This window comes from Sycon ciliatum, chromosome 4 (assembly GCF_964019385.1).
Source record: "Sycon ciliatum chromosome 4, ocSycCili1.1, whole genome shotgun sequence".
NCBI classification, from domain to species: domain Eukaryota; kingdom Metazoa; phylum Porifera; class Calcarea; order Leucosolenida; family Sycettidae; genus Sycon; species Sycon ciliatum.
In genome coordinates, this window is record NC_088646.1 from 1,361,717 (window position 1) to 1,389,216 (window position 27,500).

Genomic DNA, 27,500 nt, shown 5'->3' on the forward strand with positions numbered 1-27,500 from the left:
ACTACCTGGAAGATATTATTTGGCCAAAGCTTGCTGTTGGCGTTTTTGATTTCTTGGATACGACAGCTCTTGGCTAAAACTGGACCTTGGACGGTCTTTCTTGGATGTCAACCCAGGACGTGGTGGTCATGGATGTATCGCCATCGCTTTCAGCCAGATCCTTCTGCTGCCTGAAACCAATGGCGAAAGTAAAAACTTTATCGCAGCAGCAGCTACTGCTCTGCTGAAAGTGCGAACACAAATTGCTTCGCCAATCCTCTTGTGCACTTGCAATTTTCAATGCGACCAAAACGATTCGCTTGCCAGTTCCTTTGTCCAGGCGTACTCCACAACGAGGAAAATAAAATTCGTGAAGGCAAGAGGCAAGATACGAATCTCGACTCGCTTGAGGCAAGCCGCCAGGAGAACGACAACTAATTGCTTTTGAGACGAAAGGCCTTCGTTGCGTTTGTTTTGAGTGCGACATGTTCATCTTCCTCGGCCGCGCGGCCCGCGACACAAAGTTTTGAGTCACGTGTCACGATTACTATGGGAACAGCATAGTATGTATGCTGGGGCATGCTGGGTTCTGTGATGTCCCATCTAGGACATCTCCAGGACTGACCACACCCACAACCACGCCCTTTAGGTGTCAAAGGCAAGGCCTTTCTCGACTTGCTCACCTTGCTGACGAAGAAGTCCGGCTTGCCGGGAAAGTTAAAACAATCGGGAAGGGGAGCAGAAGGAGGAAGCTCTTCCAGACCACCGCCACTTGCTCGCGTGTCCCTGATAGCACAGCCGATAGGCCGTGAAGGGTACTAAACACACACACACACATACACACACACGTGCACACACACACACATGTGCACACATACACACACACGCACACACATACACACATACACACACAGACACACACAGACACACACACGTGCACACACACACACGTGCACACACGCACACGGACACACACACACACACATACACAAACACACACACATAGCAGGAGAAATGCATACATTTAAATTAAATAGCTGTAAAATCTAGCCTCCCCTACTCCAATGTGATTCCAATGTAGATGTAAGACAAATTAGCATTCTAGTATCGTCGGTGTTCAAGGTCCAGTGCTACCAGTGCTACCAGTGCTACCAGTGCTACCAGTGCTACCAGTGCTGCCAGTGCTACCAGTGCTGCCAGTGCTACCAGTGCTACCAGTGCTACCAGTGCTGCCAGTGCTACCAGTGCTACCAGTGCTGCCAGTGCTACCAGTGCTACCAGTGCTGCCAGTGCTACCAGTGCTACCAGTGCTGCCAGTGCTACCAGTGCTACCAGTGCTACCAGTGCTACCAGTGCTACCAGTGCTGCCAGTGCTACCAGTGCTACCAGTGCTGCCAGTGCTACCAGTGCTGCCAGTGCTGCCAGTGCTACCAGTGCTACCAGTGCTACCAGTGCTACCAGTGCTGTCAGTGTGGCCAGTTGGAAGCTAAGGCAAAAATGAGGAAGAACTTCATCCCCTAACTTGTGCAAACGTTTCACCATGCACTCACACACATGCACACACCACCACTGCCACCCAATACACACACACACACACACACGCACGCACGCACGCACGCACGCACGCACGCACGCACGCACACACACACACACACACACACACACACATGTGTGTCACATATACGAACCTTGGCGGTGTCCACAACCTCCCAGTCATCTTCAGAGCTCTCATCTGAAGAAAGCACCTGAGAAACACTACTGGTAACTGCAGACGTTGTTGAACTATTGCCACCCCAAAGATCTCCCATTGCATCACTAAGAGCGTCAGCAACACTGGATCGTTGAGGCTTGACTGTTGCCACAGGGCGACGCTTGGACTTCTTCTTAGAGCGCTTAGCGGCTTTGTGTTTCGCTACGGCTTCCTTTACGCGTTGTTCATTCTCTGAATCCGATAAAAACTCATCCGCGGCAAGGTTAGCCTCAATTTCACGTCGGATCTTTGCCTCTGTTAAGCAGTAACAATGGAAAAATAACAACAACGACGACGACGACAACGACGACGACAACAACAACGACGACGACGACGACGACGACGACGACAACAACAACAACAACAACAACAACAACAACAACAACAACAACAACAACAACAACAACAACGACAACGACAAACAACAACGAATACAGCGGCAGCAGTAGAGCACAGTTGGAGCAACGCAAACCAACCCAACATGAAGGGATAGTAGTGAACAATGTTCTGAAGTACTGCACTTGTAGTTGTCATGAACACATGTGCTTACTGCACCCCACTCACAGTCTTCAGCACAACAGACCATGTAAGTGTACTATCACTATCTATCAGTGTAGAAGCCATGCTCAACCCAATCAAGTTTGGCTCAGATACCGGTATGACCTGACAAATACTGCCCGGCTCGCCATGCAGTAGTTCGAATTCTGACAGCCTCGATTTCTGCTCACATGTACAAACTTGAGAAACTGTAAAGGGTTTTAAAGTGTTGCTATTGAAGAAGTGATCACGAAAAAAAAACTCTGACGCCCCGACATTCCTCACTCCTCATCCCACACTCCGCATCAGCTTCGTTCCCTAACCCTCACTCCTCGCCCGCACCCTATACTTCTCATCCCACACCCCACACCCCACACGCCTCACTCTCATAGCACGTACCAAAGGCTCGGTTATCTTCCTCGTCAGAATCAAAACCAGTAGCAGCAGCAGCAGCAGCAAAAGTAGCAGTAGCAGGTTCATCAATGGCGCTGGTAAGTAAGCTGGGCGAGGCACTCCAGGTTGGTGACGGGGAGGACATGGCGATGGAGCCGCTGCCAGTGGCACTGGTGGTGGACGGTGACGCGGTGAAGTATTGTTGTGGAGAAGGAACTGCACAGCGTTCTTGCTCTTGACTGCTAGTCTGTAGAGCGCAGGAATGAGGACGTGGGTGAGGACGAGGAGCAGTGCCGTCGCTGTCCGCATTCGCACCACTCCGAGCGAAGCCACAGCTTCCAGAGCTACCACTGCCGCTGCAGCTACTGAGACTGCCTCTCCTACTACTACCTGCAGAGCCTGCAGGTGTGCCTGCAACCATTGCTGACTGTGCAGCACACAGATACACACACACACACACACACACACACACACACACACACACACACACACAGACACACAGACACACAGACACACAGACACACAGACACACAGACACACAGACACACAATAATATAAGCAAAAAGAACTTTAAACGTAAACTGAGAGCAGACAGACAACAGTATAATTATGTACAGTCATTATCATACACACACACACACATCATGGTATACTGTAGTATCGCATATAAAAGCATGACCCGTATAGAAGCATGACCCGTATAGAAGCATGACCCGTATAGAAGCATGACCCGTATAGAAGCATGACCCGTATAGAAGCATGACCCGTATAGAAGCATGACCCGTATAGAAGCATGACCCGTATAGAAGCATGACCCGTATAGAAGCATGACCCGTATAGAAGCATGACCCGTATAGAAGCATGACCCGTATAGAAGCATGACTCAAATAGAAGCCGATTTTTTGAAGAGCGCCGTGACACAGACGCACGATTTGAGTAGAAGCATACGTGCACATCACATGCATGACAATGTGCACTTTGCAGTGTAGACTGAAGATTTTGACGTAGAAGCATAACTTGAATAGAAGCATGGTTTGAACCCGGCTTATACGGCCGTCAGCACCTGCTTGTATACGCGACATTACGGTATGCACAAGCAAATACTGCCAACCCCAAATCTCCATACTAAGAACATGTGAAACAAGTCAGATACAGTCATACACTTTCGGCTGACAGACCCAAAACAGACCCAAAACAGACCCAAAACAGACCCAAAACAGACCCAAAACAGACCCAAAACAGACCCAAAACAGACCCAAAACAGACCCAAAACAGACCCAAAACAGACCCAAAACAGACCCAAACCAATCATGCATCATCATACTCCGGGGATAGTAAGCTTGTCTGACAGAACTAGGGGGTCATTGCATAGGTTTTTTTGTAGTCCCCGAAACGAACATCGTTCATTTTTTCGGGCGGGGGGGGGGGGGGGGTGTGAGCCAAAATCTCCAGTCGACCGACACTGTTCACGTACATGTCCATGCATGCGAACTTCGCCGTCCGGCAAAGCGAGCTGTGTTCATTTCGGAGGATGGAGAGGGGGTCCGAGAACAAAATGAACGATGTTCGTTTCAGGGACGACTAAAACCTTTTGCGACTCTCTGCCCTAAACCAATCATGTTGATCATCATAATCCGGGGAAAGGGGGAAGGGAAAGGGGAAAGGGACCGGGGAAAGGGACCGGGGAAAGGGGAAAGGGAAATTTGCATTCTACTGGTATCTAAAGTGTACCTCTTCAGCTGAGTTTTGCATGTCCCCGTCGCCTGCCACGTAGGTGATGAGCTCAACCATGGCTTTGCATGAATCGGCGCACACACTGATCATCAGCAGAGAGCTGGTGAAGGTGATACGGCTCAGCGTCACATTCCTCTTCTCCGCATCCTGGCCGGCGGCGGTGGTGGTGGCTTCATGAAGCGCCGAATCAACGTGCCGCAGCACCGTGAAATCCATGAGTCGGTGGTCGCGCACCACGGGCAACTGAGAGAATAAGAAATGGACAGAAAAAGAAGAGCAGTCCAACGCTACAGCCGCTTAGCCTATTAGATCATCAACCCCGAGTCATAAGATCAGCAACCACAGTAACGCCATCATCAACCAGAGTTCACCCTTTATTGGCTGGCTCATACATTGATCGAACACCGATGTTCGATGGGGTAGGCATTTTGAAATTATCGTAACTTGGTCAAATCTCGGCCTTTTGGAGAGATTGAAATATGTAGGTCGAAGAGAAAACTCTCAGCTGTCGCCTCGAAATAAGTTTCAAAGCGATAGAAAGAGCGGTTCTTGAGATACAGCACTTGTAATATTGGTCCCGGGAAATTTGCGCTCAGAGCGTGATGCTTGGGTCAACGGCCAGAATTTTTCCTGCTTACGTCACCTGTTGACAAGCTACGCTGATTCAACTTCAAAAGTAGGCTCCCGGAAGTCTCTACGAAAAATGTTGAGTTTGATACGAACAACAGGAGTGAAATGGTGGATAGAGATAGATCTCGAGCATGAGCCCAGCGCTGGTGGGCCTTCCCTGGCTTGCAGCGCTGGGCCAGTGCATCCCGTGGAGTCGGGTGTAGGCTCATTGCGCTCCTCTCGCCAAGGCCTTTCCAGGATGCCCAAGATCGTGGAATTTGTCCAGTGCAAACTAAAGTTACGTCCAATTTGGGTACAGGTTTGGCGATTCAACCACAGTAATGACATCATCAACCAGAGTTATGAGATAATCAACAACAGTAATGACATCATCAACCAGAGTCATAAGAATGATCATCAACCAGAGTCATAAGAATGATCATCAACCAGAGTCATAAGATCATCAACCAGAGTCATAAGATCATCAACCAGAGTCATAAGATCATCAACCAGAGTCATAAGATCATCAACCAGAGTCATATGGTCATGAATCTCAGTAATGCCATTGTCAACTAGAGTCATGAGAGAGCCATCATTCCCTACGAGCCCAACCACTTGCATACCTCGCTGTCGTCCATACTCCAGCGCAGAAGAATATTTCTCAGGCAAGCAAGACAGATGAAATCTGCAGCACACACACACACGCACACACACATGCACACACATGCACACGCACGCACGCACGCACGCACACACACAAACAAACATGCACACACACACACACACACACACACATGCACGCGCGCGCGGGCGCGCGCACACACACACACACACACACAGACCCACACACACGCACACACACACACACGCATGCATTATTACAGACAGACATACATATCCACACACAGACACACAGACCCACAGACCCACAAACACACAAACAGAAACATAAAACATTTAGCCTGGCATCAAAAACAGGTGGAAACTTCAAAGTAGCCAACAGCATGTACAGCATGATTGTAGAGCATGTAATGCAGAATAACACTTGTTGTTGCCACTCGCCTATTTGCACATGTTTCAAGACAGCCCCTTGAATGATTCTCGTTTGACCTTACCTTGTTTGTTTATTTATTTATTTATTTATTTTCCTCTTTAATAGTCACGTTGGCGCAAACGCGCACGTGGAGATGTTCCAGTCTACAGCCATGTCGTCTATTCTGTTATTACGAGTGTCAATGCTCTTGTTCTACTGACACTGATAATTCTCTCCTTCTGTCTCATCTCGTTCTACTCTGCTTCTCCATCTCTCTTCAATTTTATTTCCGTTTCGAACCTGTAGTTGTTTAAGATGCTCTCATCATAAATTATTTGTATTTTCAAAAACCTTTCGCATCCGTGATCATGCGTTTGTACAACTGCGCTGTGCTGTATGTGCTATCAAGAGTCCATAACCCCAAGAGTGTGTAACTCTGTACATGGGGATCTGCACGGCAGAATTCCAACATTACGTCAAAACTGACGTACATGTTCGTTGCGCTTGTAGATTTTCTGCTTTGCCCGAGGTTTTATGTCGAATTCACACGAGTCGAAAATGATTTTATGCCTTGAACTTTGCCGCGAACCGCCCAAGTGTATACGAACCCGTACACTCAAAGCCGCCCTTTCGCCTGCGGTTATGGACTCTTGATACCAGAAGGCTGGCTTTGTCTTTGGAGGACAATTGCTTTGCCCTCGCTCTTTTCTTCGCACTTCCCGGGAGTAATTGCAGCTTGGGTTGGAGGAGCAGAATGCCCACTGACTGCAACTTGCTCACTGTTCACTTCTGCATCGCCGTCTTCTGGACTACCGAGAGCCAAATCAAAGCAGTGGTTTAGCAAATCCACTGGGACAACCGAAATTCACAAAAAAAGTATCACCAAACCCACTAACTGTGAGAACAAGACAAGAAAGAGTACTTTTCATCAACAAGGGGAAGAAGAAAAGTACTTCTCGTCCAAAGCCAAAAGCTAAACGGACTGAGGCTGCGTTTACACGGAGACGAAACGAAACGAAACGGAACGAAACGGAACGAAAACGGGCTGGCCTCGAATCGTTTTCAAACCGTTTACACGAGAACGGCAAATCGTTTTGAACCGTTCACACGAAAACGGAAACCGGGCGATCAGGCTGGAGTTAGCACGTGCTGGCTTGGCGCAAGGGCGGGAAGTAACACGTTAGTTGGAGTTGGTACGTGCTGGTGGTCGCAAGGATTGGGTATTTCCCGCGAAATATAGTCCCGCGCGGAATGGTTTCCATGACCGCGCTCCGTTTCCAATCGTTTTCACTGTTTTCACCGTTTACACGAGAACGAAAACGTTTTGAAAACGTTTTGAAAACGTTTCAAAACACTTTGAAGTGCGTTTCCATTTCGTTCCGTTTAGGTATCGTTTTCGGGCGTTGTCGTGTAAACGATAGTAGTAAACGCAACGATTTCGTTCCGTTTAGGTCCTACTTCGTTGTCGTGTAAACGCAAATCGTTTTCAATCGTTGTCGTGTAAACGCAGCCTCAAAAGGCACCGGATCTAGGAAGGACAGCAAGAAAATATTCTCGGCAGGGTGAGGGAAGAAAAGGACCTTCTGACTCCGAAGGCACAAACTCTGTACCGTAAAAAACAAAGCCATCAAAGACCAAAGACATGCACTCTTGGCATTCTACTAGTACTTATTATTTGCCATGGCGACCCCCGGTACGTCCACATAACTGGCAAGGCAGGGTTGGGCCTTTTTATTTTAATTTTACATGTGTACTCTTGGCATTCTTGCCACGCGCCAATAGATGATATGCCAAATAAGCGCTCGAAAAGTTGAGAGGGCATGCGATTGATGCGCCCAGGCATAGCTTGTCAAGTGCACGGGATGTGCAAAGTACACGGATTTTAGGCTTGTTGCGCGCTTACGCGATCAGGTGCTGCACGTGCATGAATGGAATGCATGCAGTTCCACTGTTATTGCATTTTAGCATTCTGTCGGAGAAAATTTTCGGATGAAGAAAAGGAACTCTGACACCTTTGTGCATAGTTTGCTTTCAATTTTTCATTTTGCTACCCAGATATGGCAGCAAGAAATAGTACACCAGCCATAGCTTCTCGTTTTGCGAACCCACCTGTCGGCGAAACGATTGCTAGATGGACTTTTGCTCAGCTGAAGACGTACATGTACGTGAGGGAGAGATACCGGTAGATGGAAAGCGAGATGATTAAATTTTGTTGCAGAGGTAAGACCGACAGATATTATTTTATTCCCAACGCCCCAGAGCTTAGGACGGGGGACAATGATGGCAGTCGGCTCCGAGCAGCGAAAGGGCGATGAAAATCCGTTCCTCCTTCACTGGTCGCTACAGCAGCGAATACCTTGACACCATCTGCATCGGGAACAGAAGAAGCTGCTTCTCCGCTGAATCCATCCAACCATAGATGCTGCTCAACAAACAGACGCAGAATTTCCCACCGAGGCCTGGAGCCATCGCTCGGAGGATTTGCTAAGTGGTGTTTCTGCTAGTGCTGTACTCCAGCATCTTCAGAATCGAGAAAGGTACCTAACGCTGGACACAGAAACCATTCGGGGATGAGTCCTTCTTCTCGCCATTCGTTTTCAGTGTTGAGTGTTGCTTCCCAGAGCCAAAGAATTCTGGACCGCAGAGATACTTTGTCAAGGCTAAGTGTTGGGCATCTCAAAAGAAGAAGGAGAGCTAAGTGTGTGCTACAGTGCTAAAAGAAACGCATGTACTCGAAGTGATGTCTGCATATTGCAGTTGCACTGCAGCATTGCATGCTCCTTCCACCACATAATGCATTGCTGCTGACCATCAACTATATATGCAACCTAGCAACAACAGCAATGGGGCACAAGGGCCAAGGAACGTAGTTGCGAAAACCCTTATCAACCACCTGGGCATACTGACACTGGCAACATTGATTTGCCTTTGTACTGGGAAATCCCGCCTTCCCTATCCCACATCACAGAGAAGGTGCTTCTAACAGAGGTAATAGCAATAGAGCGCCATACCCAACAGCAGATTGGCAGCGGCATATGGCATAGGCTGAGAAGCAAGACCCTGACTGCTTCGCGGTTTTACCTCATCCCTCACCTGAGTGAGATCACATCAGCGTTTCTTCCGTCATTGCTCCAGGCAACCAGTTTCTCATGTGCTTCCGCTATTCGTCAGGGCCAGCACAAATAGAGTTGTTCTATTTTTGTTGTATTTATCATTTTACTAGGGCCATCCCTGCAGACAATGCGCCTTTTTACAGGGTGCTCGAGGTAAGTTGGAAATGGCGTATTGCAAAGAGGTTACGTAGAAGGTTGTTATAACATAACAGCCTTCTACGCAGCCTCTGCGGCATGACGAAGGAGGCTGCCTAGCAGCACCCCGATGGAAGAAAACTCCAGCTATCACTGATATCAGAGACCAGGTACCTGTATGTTTTGCAAAGAGAATCCATGTCGTGAAGAAGCATTAGGTAGGGCTAAAACGAGGGTGTACTATCCCCTCAGCAGGCCTGGTCAAGGCTTCCGTAGCCAGCGTAGGGTGAATATTTTGACCTAAAAACAAAGTAAACTCCGCAAAGAGGGGGCTGAGGCGCTATGGCATGGCAAACAATAATTACTATAAAGTTTTAACGGATGGCGACGGGAATATTTTGTGGCGGTGACAAATGGTGGCTGCTGGGTAGCCAAATGTTATCTTGAGACTCCGCTTGATACGTCGCATGACCATGATGACTGTGTTGTCCAAGGTTACTGATATGATGCCTTGTCTTTGACTCGGGATACCCGCAGAACTCCAAACATGCGACTGTTAGTCATTTCGCTCAATTTTGCTACTTTATTCTTGCAGTCACCCAGATTGCATTGAATACTGTCGAATGCTTCCTCCAGCGTAGGGACAGTATGCCTAGGATAGCACTAGGTATGAGCCGTATGTCTTCAGGCTGCTCCCGTGCAGTAGCTCACGACACGAGGTAGAGCGACGCCGGTTAGCATCAGCCGCTGTTGTCTTGGCGGACCAGATTGAAAACTCCAGATACAAAATGTTTTACCAGTCTTGCTCTGGCGATTTTCTCCCCTTGTAGATCTACATAATCTTCTGGCAAGAAAAGGTCAGATCACACCACTGTAGTGTCACTTTCTTTTACTCTCCTTCCCTTTCCTCCCGTCGCAACAGTCCATTTCCTTCACAGTTCAGGATGATGGAAATTTATGGAAAAGACGAATACCATTTGCTGGGGCTGGGGAGTAACGCCGGTCACCAGTACATCCTGGAACACAGCAATGGTCGTGGTTGGTCGGTATCCGAAAACAAGACAGCGAAAAATCACTCCAGCCGCTATATTAAAAGCAAGCAAAACTGTTTCTTCTATCCAGATTTACAGCTTTAGTTTCAACGCCGAAGGAAGTGCTAAAACTAGTAACGGTGGAACTGCATGCATTCCATTCATGCACGTGCAGCACCTGATCGCGTAAGCGCGCAACAAGCCTAAAATCCGTGTACTTTGCACATCCCGTGCACTTGACAAGCTAAGCCTGGGCGCATCAATCGCATGCCCTCTCAACTTTTCGAGCGCTTATTTGGCATATCATCTATCTACAATGTACTTGTGTACCGTATACACTGTACTGGTCTCAATGCAATGAGGTAGATTTCTGGTGGAAATCGACAATGCAAAACCGAAGGAAATGCAGAGTTTTGTCCTCTGTGCCTCAGCGGCATGACGTAATGTTGGAATTCCGCCGCGCAGTGGGCCTACAGCAGCCAGACCCCAGTTGCACACTCTTGCGGTTATGGACTCTTGGTGCTATGACTATGAGTATGAGTATGAGTCATGCTCGCACTATGATTCCTTTTGTGTGGTGGCGCAAGCGCGCTGTGCCTTTGCTGAGCTTTTTCCCTTCCTTTTGTATTCTGGTTGAAGTCTTTTGCAAGGAGAAATCCAGAGCGTCTAGTGGTGTGTTGTCCATTTGCGTTCGGAGAGTGTGCCTGTGCACGTGTATCGGATTTTGAATTCTTGCTTGTAACATTTGGTCCTTCAAGCCTTACTTCGTGCTCCACCTGCACCTCCTGAACGACAGCCGGCCAGTACCAACAAGTTCCTGGCTTGCCAGACTATGGACAGAGACTTGCTCACATTCTCTGGGCAACCGGAGGAGTGGCCTTTGTTTTTTTAGTGTGTTTCACTCAACCACCACTGCGTGTGACTTCACGAATGCGGAGAACATCATACGCTTGCAGAAATGCCTGCGAGGCAAGGCGAAGGAAGCAGTGGTTGGCCTGCTCACCGTCCCCGACAACGTTGACCAGGTGCTGCGGACTTTGGAGCTCCGTTTCGGATGTGCCGAGCTGGTGATCACCACGCTCATCCACAAGGCCAAGAGCCTGAGCTCCATCCGAGCCGATGACTTTGACGCCCTCATGGTATTCGCCACTGCCGTGCAAACTTTGGTGTCTACTATGCAGTTGCTGAGGAAACCAGGCCACATGCTGAACCCACAACTTCGGCAGGAGCTGGTGAGCAATCTACCGCAAGTCTGCGCCTCCAGTGGGGAGACATTGTCCGTAATCTTCTTGGCTTCAGCAAGTGGCCCTCTCTGTATCGTACGTTCACATACCTAGACCGTCCACCATAGACCACAGGCCACCGCCGCGTTGAACGGACTCGTCACTCGTTACAACGACCGGCAGTAGTGAAGGCAGCGATCGGTGTGATTTCTGCAATGGTCGCTCCCATGCTGCTCACGAGTGCAGGAGGTTCCTGGACCAGTCAGTGCGTAGTCGCTGGAAATGGGTTAAGGATCAGAGACGCTGTTTCACATGCCTTCGTAAGGGTCATCGTCTGCCAGATTGCCCACGCTCGAAGGAGTGTCCAGTCGACGGCTGCAGAAAACACCACCACAAACTTCTTCACTCCTCTTTCTCTGACGACTCAGATGCCGCAGGCGAAAGAGACGAGACGCACCTGTGTGCAGTGACGGCGCATACGTGCGAGGTAATGCTGCGTGTGGCACCGGTCACCCTGCACGATCCAGCCGGTGACGTCAGAGTGCGCGCTTTATTTGATGAAGCTTCGACCGTCACTCCGATCGACTCACCCCTGGCCGCACGGAGGATGAGAAGTTATGTTGCCTGAACAGTGTGACAGTGAAACTCAAAGTTTAGCTACAACTTGTAAAAAAAAGTTGAACCATGGTCTACTTCTGTGACAGTGGCCTTGACTGCTAGCGACAGTACACGACACACATTCCTTGTCGCAAGTGTCGTGTGTCGCAAGTCGCGTCGCAAAAGTAATATTGTGAATGGGCCTTTTCAGTGGCCATAGATATCACCAGTATTACAATGTAAGCGCAAAGCTCTCACCTCTCTTGATGTTACGGTCTTCGGCATTGTTAGACAGGTGCAGACGAAGATCAGTGCCAAAAATACTGCACAGAAACATCAGCATTAGAAAGAATTATGCTGGATTGATGACAGGGAGCTAGACCAGGGAACTAGACCAGGGAGCTACTCCAGGGAGCTAGACCAAGGAGCTACTCCAGGGAGCTAGACCAGGGAACTAGACCAGGGAGCTACTCCAGGGAACTAGACCAGGGAGCTAGACCAGGGAGCTAGACCAGGGAACTAGACCAGGGAGCTAGACCAGGGAGCTACTCCAGGGAACTAGACCAGGGAGCTAGACCAGGGAGCTACTCCAGGGAGCTAGACCAGGGAGCTACTCCAGGGAGCTAGACCAGGGAGCTACTCCAGGGAGCTAGACCAGGGAGCTACTCCAGGGAGCTACTCCAGGGAGCTAGACCAAGGAGCTACTCCAGGGAGCTAGACCAGGGAACTAGACCAGGGAGCTAGACCAGGGAGCTAGACCAGGGAGCCACTCCAGGGAACTAGACACGGGAGCTAGACCAGGGACCTACTCCAGGGAGCTAGACCAGTGAGCTACTCCAGGGAGCTAGACCAGGGAGCTACTCCAGGGAGCTAGACCAGTGAGCTACTCCAGGGAGCTAGACCAGGGAGCTACTCCAGGGAGCTAGACCAGGGAGTTACTCCAGGGAACTAGACCAGGGAGCTACTCCAGGGAGCTACTCCAGGGAGCTAGACCAGGGAGCTACTCCAGGGAACTAGACCAAGGAGCTAGACCAGGGAGCTAGACCAGGGAACTAGACCAGGGAGCTAGACCAGGGAGCTAGACCAGGGAGCTACTCCAGGGAGCATTATGTTACTGTACTGAAAGTTATACAACTGTACAGACTAAAAGTGACCACCCGGAAAGTAGTGAACATGATCCGGAATGACATTCTCACTTACTGCGCACATTATCGTCATCAATGCACATCCACAATGCAGATCTATTTACATGCACCCAACAACATATCCCCGTATATGTCCCTAGTCCTTGTCCGCTGTCTTTATCCCGGTCCATGTCCCGATCCATGCCCCCGGTACATATCACCGGCCCATGTCCCAATCCATGCCCCTGGTCCATGTCCCGATGCATGTCCCCGATCCATGCCCCTGGTCCATGCCTCCGGTACACATGTCCCGATCCATGCCCCTGGTCCATGTCCCAGTCCATGCCCCCGGTACACATGTCCTGATCCATGCCCCGGTCCATGCCCCCGGTACACATGTCCCGATCCATGCCCCTGGTCCATGTCCCGGTCCATGCCCCCGGTACACATGTCCCGGTACACATGTCCCGGTGCACATGTCCCGATCCATGCCCCTGGACCATGTCCCGGTCCATGCCCCGGTACACATGTCCCGATCCATGCCCCTGGTCCATGTCCCGGTCCATGTCCCGGTCCATGCCCCCGGTACACATGTCCCGGTACACATGTTCCGATCCATGCCCCTGGTCCATGTCCCGGTCCATGTCCCGGCCCACGCCCCCGGTCCACATGTCCCGGTACACATGTCCTGGTACACATGTCCCGATCCATGCCCCTGGTCCATGTCCCGGTCCATGTCCCGGTCCATGCCCCCGGTACACATGTCCCGGTACACATGTCCCGATCCATGCCCCGGTCCATGTCCCGGTCCATGCCCCCGGTACACATGTCCCGGTACACATGTCCCGATCCATGCCCCGGTCCATGTCCTGGTCCATGTCCCGGTCCATGTCCCGGTCCATGTCCTGGTCCATGCCCCCGGTACACATGTCCCGATACATGTCCCGGTACACATCCGGGTCTCCAGACATATCATTCAGCCAGTACTGGACCGAGTCACGGCATACCGGTATTCCACAACTCACCTCAAGAGGGTTGTTTTAGACTGGTCCACCACACTGCAAGCCAGTGAAAACATCTTGCAAGTCAAGGCAACTGCCAGGGACAAGTGCAATGGCCTGTATACGCACGCACACACACACCGGTACACGACATGCATGTAACACAGACATGTACGCACACCACAGACATGTACACACAGCGCACATACCGGTATATACATAGTATTTCGCTCCTGCTCTTGTAGCAGTTTAGCACTCTTGTGTGGGGTAGTACCTTTGCTCTTTGCGTTATACAGAGATCACTGACTTGTCAGTTTGAGCACTCTGGCAAGGGACGTTCGGGCCTGGTTTAAATGTGGCTTTGGGAAATTTATTTTTCATTGCTATCAGGCTCGGCCTCATTTTCTCTGTGCTGCGCTGATGAGTCCACAAAGGACGAAACAGTTCTGTCCGCAGATTGATTAACACACAGGTACAGACAGAGAAGGGCTAAAAATCGGTCTAGCCATGACACTGAGTTTCACACATACTGCAATCCTCAGACAGCACTGATAACTACAATGTCCAATGGATAGCTATATCATGCATCGCATGTCAAAACATTGAAAAGTCAACACTTCAGAACCATGCCATTTCCACATGAGCTATCGTGCTGGTGGCGTTGCACAAGAGATACACGTCGGATCAATCAAGTTGTAGGAACAAATTCACATGCACACCAATATGCTGAAAGTCATGAGTAAAGAGGATCGAATTCGATGTTTAGGAATTCCATGTGGGGGGGGGGATGGGTATTCGGGGAAACGGTTACCCGGGGGAAATGGGAATCCGGGGGGAATGGGTACCCGGGGGTCAATAGTTCGCTGCACTGGTTCACAGCTCTATGCCTGTTTGTTTAGTCTACAGCAGGAGAACTGACCGATAGAGGATAGCAGCCTGTCGGAAGTGTAAGCAGAAGTTGGTCTGTGCCTTGGGCCACTCATAGCCGGGAATAACCTGATCTGTCATGGAGATGAAATCGCGTGCCTGCAGTACACATTCACAGGGACACACACATGCGCGCGCGCGTGCACGCACGCACACACACACACACACACACACACACACACACACAAAAGTCATGGAAACGTCATGGAACGTTCACGAGTCCTGGTGGTGACAGTCAATTTTTTCTTCAGACTTTTCCCCTTCCCTTCCCCCAACTAGTGAATGTTCACACAGTGATCAATAAATACCTGGAGTGATTTTCCTCACATAGAAGGCGGAATGGCAGTTCAACAGCTACTTGAGTTTCATGCTACGCGATCCTCAAACAACAATTCTAACAGTAAGAAGTGTTGGCTGAGGATGGCTTTGCGCGAACTTACAGCCCAAGCCTTATTCTGCACTCTATGATATATACAAACAATAGGAGGACAGAGAGTTTTTCCTCCGAGTTTCACGCACTAAGCGATCATCAGAAAACAGTAATGAGAAATCTGGATCAGTATTGGTTTTCTGATGATTGCTTAGTGCGTGAAACTCGGAGTAAAAACACTTTCTCTGTCCTCCTATTGTTTGAACCAGCTCTAAACTCGGTATTGAGCACTCTCTTGGACAGCCTGGAACCTCTGTTTTATGATACATACATGTAGATGTTTTATGATACATACATGTAGATGAGCTGAGATAGAGAGTCATGTAGTAAGTCAGACACTGCAAATAGCAATAGAAAATCCAGACGTATGACCATCCTTGATGCATTTGTACGGGATGTAGACAGTGTGGGAAGATGTCACGGAGCAGACAAGCAACAGTTGTTTTATGCAAGCTGGATTTAAGGGCGGTGAAAAGCACTGTTTGGATGAGGAACTCAAAGTAGACGCAATTGCGGCATCGCATGTCAGCGAAGAGCCCCAAGCAGCTGAACCAGCGCTAGCGGCAGTGGCAGTCAGTGTTCAAGTAACGACGCATGACTGTGGGTGCAGCAACAAGTGTCTACTTCTTAGTGGATTCGAACCGACTTGTCTGCTCGATGACGAGGATAGTTAGTTTGCTTTGAGTTTGAGTGTGGATCAAGGAATATCTGTCTCAGTTTCCAGCCACTGACTTCGCGTTGTGAGTGACTGAACGGAGACCTTGGTGCTACGTAGGGAGTCCATCAAAACTGATTCCGATCGCGGTTTCATCTGGTAGCAGAAGATGGTTCAAGGGTAGCAGCAAGAATTCGTGCGAGTATAAGATACTTCTTCGAATGATGTCGGAGACAGAACGATATGTCTCCCCTGGCGAGGATCAGGTAGAGGAGGTGGATGGAGCGACAAGCGCTCCGAGTGAGCCCCACAGACGCGAGTAGGGATCGTGCGAGCCAGCGCCTGGGCCTGCGAGCCAGGAAGGTAAAGGCGAAAGGCCAGTTCACGAACAAGCGAAGAGATCTCATTGTGAGGTAGGCGGACAGCGAAATCTGCAGCGCAGACGTCGGAGGCGAACTGCAATATTTAGGCGAGGCGTACGACGAGTGTGAAAGAGTGCTCGCCGACCTGATGGACGATTTCACGGAAGTTGGAGACCAGAAGGAGGTGGAAAAGCTTCGGAAGGAGTCAGAAACTATCGAGAAGGAGAACGCCGATGCGACGAATCGGGTTCTCGCAGAGACTGCAGCACCAACCACAGCAAAAGGCCTGCCAGCTGGCCTGCCAGTGCGCGGAAGTGACGAGTGGCTCGAGCAAGTGCCGCGGAGTGGCGGCCTGCCACGGGCTTTCGCGTTGCGTTTTGTAGTGTGGTGGCTCGCCGCGATCGCGGCTTGCATTGTTCATGATCACGTGAACTGGGAAATGCTGGCGGGAAACTTGAAATCTGCTTTGAAGAAGCAAGACCGGACGACGAACAACAATATTTGTTCTGTCTTTCACTCGTTTTGTCAGTTTCAACTTTGTCAGTGTTTCTCTTCCTTCCGTTTGCGATGGGTTTCAACTGGTCAAAAGATTTGGAGCGGGCCACGCTGAAACTTTGGAATGTTGTCAGCAGCCGGTTCCAGAAGCAGATGAAGACTGCCAAGGAAAAGAGAGAGTGGCTGAGGAAAAAATTGGTGGAAATGAAGAGAGATGGCAAACTTCTGGCGAGTCCCGGAGAAAATGATGTGGAGGACTTGACTGATGACCTCGTGAAGAATAAGATTGCCGGACTCAAGAAGCTGGGCAAGAAGATGATGGAGAGGTGGATTGTTCCTATCCTGAAAAGGAACAAAAAGGAGCCCCCTACTGGATCAGGAGTGGATGACGACGATCAGCAACTTGATGGCGATGCGATTGAGGAGGTCGATTGGGGGGAAATTGAAAATAAGTGCAAGTGGCATCTCGTCAGGTTATATTTTGAACTGTTCGGTGATCAACCCACTTGGGGCTGTGGACTTGGAGGAGCTGTCGACACAGCTACTGTTGTTTGTGAGGAGTCACAGGGTGCTACCAAGCTGGTGGTTGCAGCTCCAGTTGGTGAGACCAACTCCACGTCCAGCACATCCTCTGAGGATGATGGCGCAGCAAGGCGGCTTGGAGGTGCCCAGATTTGTGGGGAGCAGAGCCGCAACCAGACGTACGGACCAGTGTCCTGGACTGGACCTGGAGCGATCCAGGAGCGCGTCAGCAGGCAGTCGATCAAACTGGCAAACGCGTTTCATGGATGCTCGAACACCAGATGCCTACGACCAAGATGAGATGGCTGCACTTGGAGTCAACCAGGGTGACAGCAGTGGGCAGTCTTGGCTAGGACCAGGAACCACAGACTCACAGAACACCAACACCACAGCCAGCCTGCCTGCAACCACCAGTGGACACACAAGTAACACAGCCAGCCTGCCTGCAACCACCAGTGGACACACAAGTAACACTGCCAGCACTGCGCCCCAGTTAGTTCCTGCTGTCACCAGGGCAGGGATCACCATCAGTGGCAGTGGAACCTGTACTGTACCCCATGTCAGTAGCAGCACAGGCGCACCCAGAAAAAACCTGGTCACCGCTGCAGCCAGTACAGTCCAGCCGCCAGGAGGGGTCATAGCACCGTCACAGCATAGCAGTGCTCACACAAGAGCTGTGCAGCCAGTGTCTGCCTCCACCTACCAGCGCCAGGCTGAGCCCTGGAGCCGCATGAAACGTGTGGAAATACCAGTCTTCAATGGCGATAAGTGAAAGTACGAGGAGTGGAAATCCGCATTCGTTGCATGGGTCGATGTGTCGCCAGCGGCGCCAGACTACAAGATGCTGCAACTGAAACAGTACCTGGGTGGCGGGGCACTTCAGTTCGTGGCCAAGCTGGGGTACACGGCAGCAGCTTATGCGGCGGCCAAGCAGCGGCTGGAGAAGAAGTACGGCGGTGCACGGCGCCAAGTGGAAGGATACCTGAAGGATCTGGCACAGTTTGCAGACCTCCGGAGCAGCAAGGCACGTGAGCTGGAGAAGTTCGCGGACCTGCTCGAGGTCGCCATCATTAACCTGCAGGATGCAGGCCACACATGGCTGAGCTGCGAGCAGGAACATTTTATATGAGCCTGCTCAAGAAGCTTTCGGAGCCAATGATCGCACAGTTTCAGCGTTGGCTGTTTGAGCATGGCAAGGCCGAGTCCGTGCTTACGCTACTTGAGTGGGTGACGACGCAGGAAGTAGATAAACTTGATCAGGCAGTGGAAAGACAAGTAATGAAACTCAATTTGGTAGAAACGGAGAAAGAGAAAAAGTAGCTGGTGATACTGGGTATTCTTGCATCTTCAACATACTCTGTTGAAACAACGACCCAAGGCAAGAAGGGACAAAAGCAATGGCACCATTATACGTACCAAGGTGAAGAGAGTTGTGCTGGTGGATTCCGGTCCTTGTACAATGTTGAAACGAAGCAACTGAAAAATTTGAAAAAAGCACTTGGAAGAGACTTGTCCGGTGCCACGGATACATGGAAATGTCGGCAAGAAGCCCAAGCATGCCTTATCTTTTGAAACTGTGTCTGCTGTGGTGCAGTTCTTGGATACCTACACCGAGTGCTACGGCCTGCGCCGACCCGCGGACGAGCAGGAGCACCACCAACTCACACACAGGCGTCATCAACATGTACCTCTGTCCACAAAGCACAAGTGTCACGTGGCCTCATTGTCAGAGTCAGGCATAAAGCCTGTGGGCTATCATAGCTTTAGGTCCATTACTAGGCTAGACTGTTTGCCATACATCCAGATCATGACACCACATACTGATGACACCACATACTGATGTATGCTCGCACTGTGAAGAGCATCGCAGGAACATTCAACAAGCACGGACAGAGGCGGACAAGGGTGCAGCACGCGACGCGATCAGGCAGTCTTGCATGATCCGTTCTTCGCATGCCTACAAAAATTGCCTGCATACCGATTTAAGAAAAATGACCATAACTTCGGAGGGAATTGAGATAAATCAGTTATGTTTTTGCATGATTTTCTGTGTAACACCAGCTTTCAGTACAATGTCATGTGAGCAGTTAAGTTTAGGCGAAAATGCCATCTGGTCCCTTTTCTTATCACCCCCCCCCCCCCCCCCCCCCAACGAGATGTTCCCAGGAAAACATTGTAAAAGTCTACAGGCCAGTGGGGCTTACCTGACCAAGCCAGAATGGTTCGGTGTCTGGTGCCATGCGGTGCGTGTACAGCACATTGTGGAACAGAATGGATGCTTGATAGGTCTGTACAGATACAGACCGGCAGCACACACACACACACACAAGCACACAAACATACGCATGCACATTCGCACACACATACACATACGTATGTACATTCGCACACACACACACACACACACACACATGCGTACGCCGTACACACATGCTCTCATGAGTTGCTATGGTGACAGCAAATTGAACCCCACCCATTTCATGCGGCATAGAGCAAGTATGAATGTGCCAGGTCCGTGCACCAAACCAAACCAAGCCAGGAGCCGGATTCCATGTGCAATCCCATACTATCATTACAATGGAAATGGTGCAGTGGTGCTCCTGTGCAGAGTGTGTCCTTAGACTCTAGCATGTACCTGTAGCACACTTTAGTGCACATGTGCACACACACACACACACACACACACACACACACGCACGCACGCACGCACACACACACACACACATCCAAACAGTACCTTGAGGCCACGCTCAACATCCTTATCCAGTCCAATAGCCACTGACAAGCCGTTCGTGTTGAACTTCTCTTGATCCTGTTGTTTACCCCTCCGCTGTCCACCTGCACTGGTAGCACCATCCGCATCACCAATGCCAGATGCTTTCACAACATTTTTCAAATACTTGCAGCTTGTGGCATCAAGAAGGGATCTGGACAGCGCTATGAACAGGTCTTGATTGGCTGGTACAGACGCACAGTGGGCCAGGTCAGCTTCTTTAGACTAGTAGCATGGGACAGACACAACACCACACCACGCCACACCACACAGGCACATACACATATGCATATGCATACAGCCCACATTATAGTCAACCATGCATACCGTATTTTTCCGGTTGTAAGTCGACCTTTTACGACTTAAAATAGCCGGAGAAAGGGCGGAGGTCGACTTACAACCGGGATTCGACTTATAACCGGGAGCTATCAGTATCTTACAAAAAATGACCTGCACTGCATGCACGAGTGCACCATGTGTACACATTGTTGCCAGTTTATTGGCATTTTTCAAGGATTGGGATGTTATACCCTCCAATGAGGAATATTTACATGATTTATTGATGTGTTAGTAGCAGGAGGTGGTTAGTAGTGCTTCTTTGGGTGAACACTTTAAAACGCAGAATTGAGACCTCCGGATACGGGGGTCGACCTATAACCGGGGTCGACTTATAACCGGTAAAATACGGTACATGAATGTGGCCTAGTGTCTACCTGTTCATCGAAAGATGGATACCAGAATATGTTTTACCTGATGATCGCGAGCAAGCGTGAAACTCCGAGTTGCAATAACAATTCTGTCCCACCTTACTTGCAAGTAACAGTGTAAGTTTGTAGTCTATGTTATAGGTAGCAAGCAAGGTTGCACGTAAGGCATTTGATGGCACACAGGCAGATCGCCCTGCCTCAGTGAACTTGCACAGAACAACTGGTATTTCCTTGCAAAGGCCAACTGATATTTCCTTGCTGCTCTTCGGTACATAGACATACTATAAGTAGTCTCCTATATACGGCTTTCTGACGAGGTTCCAGGCTGGTGACTTTGCAGTGACTATTGATCAAGTGTAACTGCAGCATCAGCAGCATGAGAGAGAGAGAGAGAGAGAGAGAGAGAGAGAGAGAGAGAGAGAGAGAGCGAGAGAGCGAGAGAGCGAGAGAGCGAGAGAGAGAGAGAGAGAGAGAGAGAGAGAGAGAGAGAGAGAGAGAGAGAGAGAGAGAGAGAGAGAGAGAGAGAGAGAGAGAGAGAGAGAGAGAGAGAGAGAGGGGGGAGGGAGAGAGAGAGAGAGAGAGGGGGGGGGAGAGAGAGAGAGAGAGAGAGAGAGAGAGAGAGAGAGAGAGAGAGAGAGAGAGAGAGAGAGAGAGAGAGAGAGAGTGAGAGTGAGTGAGAGAGGCAGAAGGAGAGCGTGGAGGGGAGGGGAGGGGGGGGGGGAGGTGACAGCAAAGGAACACCTACCTGAATACTACACTGGATAGCGTCAGCGTTACCATCAACACCAGTCACAGCACAGATCTGCAGTTGATTGAGGTCAAGTTTGAACTGACCATGGCGCTGATTGGAAAAGCTCGGAAAGTTTGTTGCTGATGGTAGAGAAGAAGCGTCACTTTCCATACCTGCATCACTCGAAGCAGCACTGGCGTCTTTCTCCTCTTCCTTATTTGCCTGGATAAATGACACAGCAGCAGCAGCAGCACACATGCACACACACGCACACATACACGCACACACACACACACACACACACACACGTGCGCACGCGCACACACAGAGAGTCCAATTTGAGTTAAAGCAGCCCCAAATAAAACCGTAAGTCTGTCGGCAACTTAGAAGAATTAGGGGTCAAAATTTGCATGGAAATCTCGACTTCAAGAACTCTGATATTCCGATCGAGTATTGGAGCAATGGTGGCAGTGGCAGCAGCAATGTATACAATCATACATGTACATGTACCAATCAACAAGTGCTTAATCACCGTGCGACTGCTGGATACTAGTACCGTAAAGTACCGCCAGAGCGCCCCACCGACTCGTCCTTTCGGGATCGTGTTGTGGAGGTGGCGTCCTGTCTGAAGGTCATACGACATGTACCTTGTACACACATCGCACGCTGTGCAGTCAATCCGTGCTCAGTTTGCCTTTGAGCTCCACACAAAACATGCTAAGTGTGACCTCAGTCCACTAAGGTTCTTACACTGTACACAGTAACGTTGTTGCACCCTGCCATACGATTTTCCTTTCCCTGGCTGTAAAATCAAGGTGGGGCGCTCTGGCGGTACTTTACGGTAATAGTGGTTCTACAAGCAGACACAAGGATATTCTCTGATATGCGGGTGTACGGTAGTTTGCTATTGAAAGGCACATACACGCAACCAGACAACCATGCACACACGCCTACATACACATGTATCCCCCCCCCCCCCCACCACCACCACCACCACCACCACACACGCACAAAAACAGTACACCTACTCCTTCGCCGGTGAAAGCAGTCAGGCACGCCTGTCCAATATTCAAAATGAGGGCGAGATCGTTGTGCTTGCCAGTATCGGTGCTGGCCTGTTGCCTGGTGACATTCGGCTGGCCATGGGGCCGCTGTCGCTGAGAGTTGCTCCGTTGTTGGTCTAGACGGTGAGGGTGGACTTGTGGCATTTGCAATGAGCCCATATTCAAATTAAGAGACGGCATACCTGACTCCATGCCGACGTCAGCTGGAACAACGAAGAAGCTATCTGCCATCCCTACGTCACAGTGAGAGATCAAACAAACAAACAAGCAAATACTAGTAACAGTAAATGTAACAAAGAGTGGTGCAGTGCATTCATGAGGCCGGGAAACACCGATGCTAGAAGAAACACCGATGCTAGAAGAAGACATTGATACGCACTACTTGTAAGAACTTGTTACATACATGTAGTGCAGGACTGGTGTACATTTGTAATATCCCTGCCTTGCTTATACTGAACTATTGCTGACAACTACATGACTGTACATCTATTTGACCTCTAGTTATGTCACATGTACACGCACTGCTGCTCTGCACCACTCCTGTCACTTCTTCGCTGACAAGCCTACTGTAATGGTGTCAGGTCTTTGGTCATTCCAGATTTGCTTTGTCACACACCATTGTTGTACTCTAGGTTTTTACACCCTTCACTATCAGCAGCTTTCATGAGCACCAGTTGTAGCACCCGTGTATTTGTGTGGCACCTTTGTACCTGGAGTATAGCTTTTCCCCTATCACTGTGTCAAAGACAGTGATAGGTTATAACCGTTTCCGTGACCCCAAGTCCACTTTCGAGACTTGGGGTGAGACTCTCCCACGTCTGCATCTTTCCTTCTTGTACATGTAGATATGTACATGACATTGTACATTTCGCTTATGCGCAGACTAGCCAATACATGTAGATGCACTCTGTTTGATTTGTGGTTCTTTTCTTGCATGGTTTGTAGCAGTAAGTTTAGCTTTGTGTCTTTTGTTCACTAGAAGTTGAGAGATATCAGCTCCAGGTGTGCACCGGAGTCAATTCATTTTCTAACCTCCTTATTACCACTCGGCCACATACTACACATTGAGCTGTACTGCACTGAGCTGGTTCAATTTCTTTAGACCTGGTCGCCATGGCTGCCAGTTCGCAAGTTCAGTTCTACTTCAGCTTGTGGTTGAACTGGCGAAGTTGGCTGAAGCAGCTAACCGTCTGCACCGTCCAGGGTAGCATGTGTACACACAGCAAAACTGCCCAGATCCGGGCAGGTTGCGACCAAGCACTGCCCGTACTCCCCAGATCCGGGCAGGTTGCGACCAAGCACGGCCCGTACTGCCCAGATTCGGGCAGGTTGCGATCAAGCACGGCCCGTACTCCCCAGATCCGGGCAGGTTGCGACTAAGCACGGCCCGTACTGCCCAGATTCGGGCAGGTTGCGACCAAGCACGGCCCGTACTGCCCAGATCCGGGCAGGTTGCGACCAAGCACGGCCCGTACTGCCCAGATCCGGGCAGGTTGCGACCAAGCACTGCCCGTACTCCCTAGATCCGGGCAGGTTGCGACCAAGCACTGCCCGTACTCCCCAGATCCGGGCAGGTTGCGACCAAGCACTGCCCGTACTCCCCAGATCCGGGCAGGTTGCGATCAAGCACGGCCCGTACTCCCCAGATCCGGGCAGGTTGCGACTAAGCACGGCCCGTACTGCCCAGATTCGGGCAGGTTGCGACCAAGCACGGCCCGTACTGCCCAGATCCGGGCAGGTTGCGACCAAGCACGGCCCGTACTGCCCAGATCCGGGCAGGTTGCGACCAAGCACTGCCCGTACTCCCTAGATCCGGGCAGGTTGCGACCAAGCACTGCCCGTACTGCCCAGATCCGGGATGGTTGCGACCAAGCACTGCCCGAACTCCCCAGATCCGGGCAGGTTGCGACCAAGCACTGCCCGTACTCCCCAGATCCGGGCAGGTTGGGACCAAGCACTGCCCGTACTCCCCAGATCCGGGCAGGTTGGGACCAAGCACTGCCCGTACTCCCCAGATCCGGGCAGGTTGCGACCAAGCACTGCCCGTACTGCCCAGATCCGGGCAGGTTGCGACCAAGCACTGCCCGTACTGCCCAGATCCGGGCAGGTTGCGACCAAGCACTGCCCGTACTGCCCAGATCCGGGCAGGTTGCGACCAAGCACTGCCCGTACTCCCCAGATCCGGGCAGGTTGCGACCAAGCACTGCCCGTACTGCCCAGATCCGGGCAGGTTGCGACCAAGCACTGCCCGTACTCCCCAGATCCGGGCAGGCTGCGACCAAGCACTGCCTGTACTGCCCAGATCCGGGCAGGTTGCGACCAAGCACTGCCTGTACTGCCCAGATCCGGGCAGGTTGCGACCAAGCACTGCCTGTACTGCCCAGATCCGGGCAGGTTGCGACCAAGCACTGCCTGTACTGCCCAGATCCGGGCAGGTTGCGACCAAGCATTGCCCGTACTGCCCAGATCCGGGCAGGTTGCGACCAAGCACTGCCTGTACTGCCCAGATCCGGGCAGGTTGCGACCAAGCACTGCCTGTACTGCCCAGATCCGGGCAGGTTGCGACCAAGCACTGCCTGTACTGCCCAGATCCGGGCAGGTTGCGACCAAGCATTGCCCGTACTGCCCAGATCCGGGCAGGTTGCGACCAAGCACTGCCTGTACTGCCCAGATCCGGGCAGGTTGCGACCAAGCACTGCCTGTACTGCCCAGATCCGGGCAGGTTGCGACCAAGCACTGCCCGTAACTAGGAATTGCCTGTAACTCAGAACTTGCATACTTACTGCATGCAAGTGCAAGTAAGGTATTTTAATTTTATGCCAATCAATAGTTTTTTGCCCCTTTTTTGTTGAAAAGCCAAATTTCGTGACTAATTAGTTATTAGTAGATTGGTCAGAAAGCTGCCCAGTAGACGGGCGTGCCCGTATTAGGGGATCCGGATTAGGGGGTCCGGATTTGGGAAGTTTTACTGTACATACAGAATTTTGGACGCTGAGCCAATATTTTTTTAAGAGAAAAAAGGACGAGTTATGAGTAACTGTCCGAGCCAGTCAGGAGATGAATGTACCTGAGTCAGAAAGTGTGACAGCTAGGCAACAAACTGTCTCTCTCTTTCTGACTACAGTACACGTCCTGCATCTTAGTTATAGCCATGAAGCACTACTCATTACTCATAACTCGACTAAGTCTTGTCCTTTCTCCTCTTCACACAGAAATTCAGAAAACACCGCAGGCATTTTTGTTTCCGTATAAAGCGGCAGTCATCTTGTAATCATGTATTATTGATCAGCTCCTGCTTGGCTAAGTACATGTATCCTAACACACACACACACACACACACTGCTGGGTGTATCTGAAGTCACTATAATTATGTACTACACATAGAGAAAGGACAAGCAAAAGCTTCATGCATTGCTATGACTCAGTACAACCACTATTACCATAGCTACTATGCCACACCAAGAGACCATCCAAACAGATACAAGTACACTTTACTTATATAGCTGCTACTACTACACAACAACACCAACAACACCAACAACACAAACAACACCAACCTCGGGAGGGAATGAATCCCTCAAAAGGCAGTTGAAAATTGGGTATGAACGCAGTCGGTTGGACAATATCATCCAATGACTCAATCAGATTATCTTCGGGCGGAGGCGCCCACATCAGCAGGTCGTTAACAACTCTGCAACAGAGCAAAGTGAACACACACACACACACACACACACACACACACACACACACACACATGCGCGCACACATACGAACACACACACGTATGTACACACATGCACGCACACAGACACACACAGACAGACAGACAGACATGCACATACATACATTCTGCATGGTTGGTTGGCCCTGTTGCAAAGCCATGGGGCATAATACTGACATATTCGTTGATACCCTGGTGGCAGGGAGTCGTAACACCTAGGTAGGAGATGCAGGCAGATGGAATTAGAATGGTGTGGGTCTCACTCATGGGCTGCCACTTCCTGTCACCTTTGAGATATGGCTGATTTACTACGCATACCAGCATACGGTATTGTTGGTCTTAGCCGCATTCAAGGTTATATAGAAATCCAACATACTGTCGTGGACATGGAAATCCGATCGCACGTCTAGCGGCCCCAGGGCGCTGGCCATGCAGCCGTGGGTAAGCAGTACACACATGCATGGCATATACGTTGCCTGCAGGCTGGTCGCATCGGATCAACACGACTGTGCACTGTTCTGTACGCGCTGAGAGCGCCTGGATTTCCATGTCCACGACAGTACATGGACGAGACACGTATCATTTTGGGTACTATCACCTCATGCAGCCGCCCTTGACAGCTAAAGCTGATGCGGTATCAGTGTGGCTACTGGCCTGGGCTATCAGTGCAGCAGTGTGGCTACTGGCCTGGGCTATCAGTGCAGCAGTGTGGCTACTGGCCTGGGCTATCAGTGCAGCAGTGTGGCTACTGGCCTGGGCTATCAGTGCAGCAGTGTGGCTACTGGCCTGGGCTATCAGTGCAGCAGTGTGGCTACTGGCCTGGGCTATCAGTGCAGCAGTGTGCCCGTGAATGAG

General features: G+C 50.5%; 1 protein-coding gene across 1 annotated transcript in view; it reads right to left on the bottom strand.

Moving 5' to 3' along the window:
* The window catches only part of LOC135813817 (autophagy-related protein 2 homolog B-like), a 51,372-nt gene that overhangs the window by 17,853 nt on the left and 6,019 nt on the right, over positions 1 to 27,500 (bottom strand). Inside the window, exons 10-22 of the mRNA XM_065326829.1 lie at positions 26,482 to 26,615; positions 22,889 to 23,157; positions 21,876 to 22,082; positions 20,388 to 20,648; positions 19,855 to 19,938; positions 15,179 to 15,285; positions 14,284 to 14,376; positions 12,393 to 12,457; positions 5,626 to 5,687; positions 4,391 to 4,636; positions 2,666 to 3,086; positions 1,668 to 1,984; positions 663 to 797 (exon numbers count right to left, since the gene is read on the bottom strand). Of these exons, the coding sequence (XP_065182901.1) occupies positions 663 to 797; positions 1,668 to 1,984; positions 2,666 to 3,086; positions 4,391 to 4,636; positions 5,626 to 5,687; positions 12,393 to 12,457; positions 14,284 to 14,376; positions 15,179 to 15,285; positions 19,855 to 19,938; positions 20,388 to 20,648; positions 21,876 to 22,082; positions 22,889 to 23,157; positions 26,482 to 26,615 (2,401 nt within the window). The remainder of the gene's footprint in view (positions 1 to 662; positions 798 to 1,667; positions 1,985 to 2,665; positions 3,087 to 4,390; positions 4,637 to 5,625; positions 5,688 to 12,392; positions 12,458 to 14,283; positions 14,377 to 15,178; positions 15,286 to 19,854; positions 19,939 to 20,387; positions 20,649 to 21,875; positions 22,083 to 22,888; positions 23,158 to 26,481; positions 26,616 to 27,500) is intronic.